Source organism: Mesitornis unicolor, unplaced genomic scaffold, assembly GCF_000695765.1.
Source record: "Mesitornis unicolor isolate BGI_N332 unplaced genomic scaffold, ASM69576v1 scaffold29741, whole genome shotgun sequence".
Lineage (NCBI taxonomy): Eukaryota > Metazoa > Chordata > Aves > Mesitornithiformes > Mesitornithidae > Mesitornis > Mesitornis unicolor.
The window spans coordinates 1-1095 of NW_010162389.1; the positions used below are offsets into that span (position 1 = coordinate 1).

Genomic DNA, 1095 nt, shown 5'->3' on the forward strand with positions numbered 1-1095 from the left:
CGGCGAAGCGGAGCCGTGCTGCCTCTGGGGTGAGGAGCCAGGTCGGCAAGAGATGGAGGGAGCCCGGCTGGCCGCAGCCCAGGAGGGCTGTGGGAAAAGGAAGGCAGTGCTGGTAATTGGGTGCCCCCCCACCCCGTTTCTGCCACCTCCCCCGTCCCCGCCATCGGCCTCCATCCTCCCAGGGGCCAGCGGTTTCCTCCATCCCTGCCAGAGCAGCAGGCTGTGCCGCAGGGGCCATGGGGCAGGGATCTTGCTCAGCCCGGAGCTTTTGTGATCCCAAACTGGGCCTTGATATGGGAGCATTGTTCGAGCAGCTGGGGAACCGGGAGAGCTTCATCCACCCTTTCTCCTGGGTACAGCCAGTTACTGCACTACCTTCCTCTGCGAGTCAGGGGTTTAATGTGCACAAGCAAATCACTTCAAACGCTGAAGTCCCTCAACTTTGTCCCTCTGGTTGTATTTCAGCCTAAAATAGTGCTACTATCTAAGGGTTTTTTCTCCTCTCCCTGCTATCCTTTGAAGGCGCAGAGGCTGCTGGCCCACCGGAGAACACAGAAATCCTTCTTTGAGACGCTCATCAGGAGCCTGATCATTTTGTGTGTGGCGATAGCAGTGGTCTTGTCCTCCATCTCAGTCTGCGATGGCCGCTGGCTCTTCTCAAGGGGTCAGCTTTTTGGACTGTGGCACTTCTGCACCGTTAGCAACGGCAGCATCCTAAAGTGCGTCACTGACCTCAGCCTGGCCAAGGTGGAGGGGCTGAGTGTGGGGGTGATTCCCATCAGAAGCATGGTGTCCTTCGCTGTCGTGGTTGCCATATTTGGCCTGGAGCTCCTGATGGTCTCCCAGGTCTGTGAGGATGCCAATGCGAGACGGAAGTGGTCAATGGGCTCGGTTCTCATCCTGGGCTCATTTTTGCTGTCAGCTACTGGAGTTCTGAGCTTCTCCATCCTCATGAAAGATCACCTCACCTTCACGGGCTTCACACTGTCATACTGGTGTGAGTTCATCTCTGCCTTTCTCTTCTTCCTGAATGGGATCAGTGGACTTCATATCAACAGCCTCACGCACCCCAGGAACAGGATAGGGAAAATCTAG

The 1095-nt window shown here is 56.4% G+C and overlaps 1 protein-coding gene across 1 annotated transcript; it reads left to right on the plus strand.

Moving 5' to 3' along the window:
* Positions 1-236: 236 nt before the first annotated feature.
* TMEM37 (transmembrane protein 37) lies at positions 237-1095 on the plus strand. The gene is made up of 2 exons (XM_010193609.1): positions 237-353; positions 523-1095. Exons 1-2 carry the CDS (start codon positions 237-239, stop codon positions 1093-1095), a joined length of 690 nt encoding a protein of 229 aa, XP_010191911.1.

Coding starts and splice junctions, on each gene's coding strand:
- TMEM37 (XM_010193609.1), top strand. CDS start 237: ATGGGGCAGGGATCTTGCTCAGCCCGGAGCTTTTGTGATCCCAAACTG. Junction 354..522: donor TCATCCACCCTTTCTCCTGG/GTACAGCCAGTT, acceptor TATCCTTTGAAG/GCGCAGAGGCTGCTGGCCCA.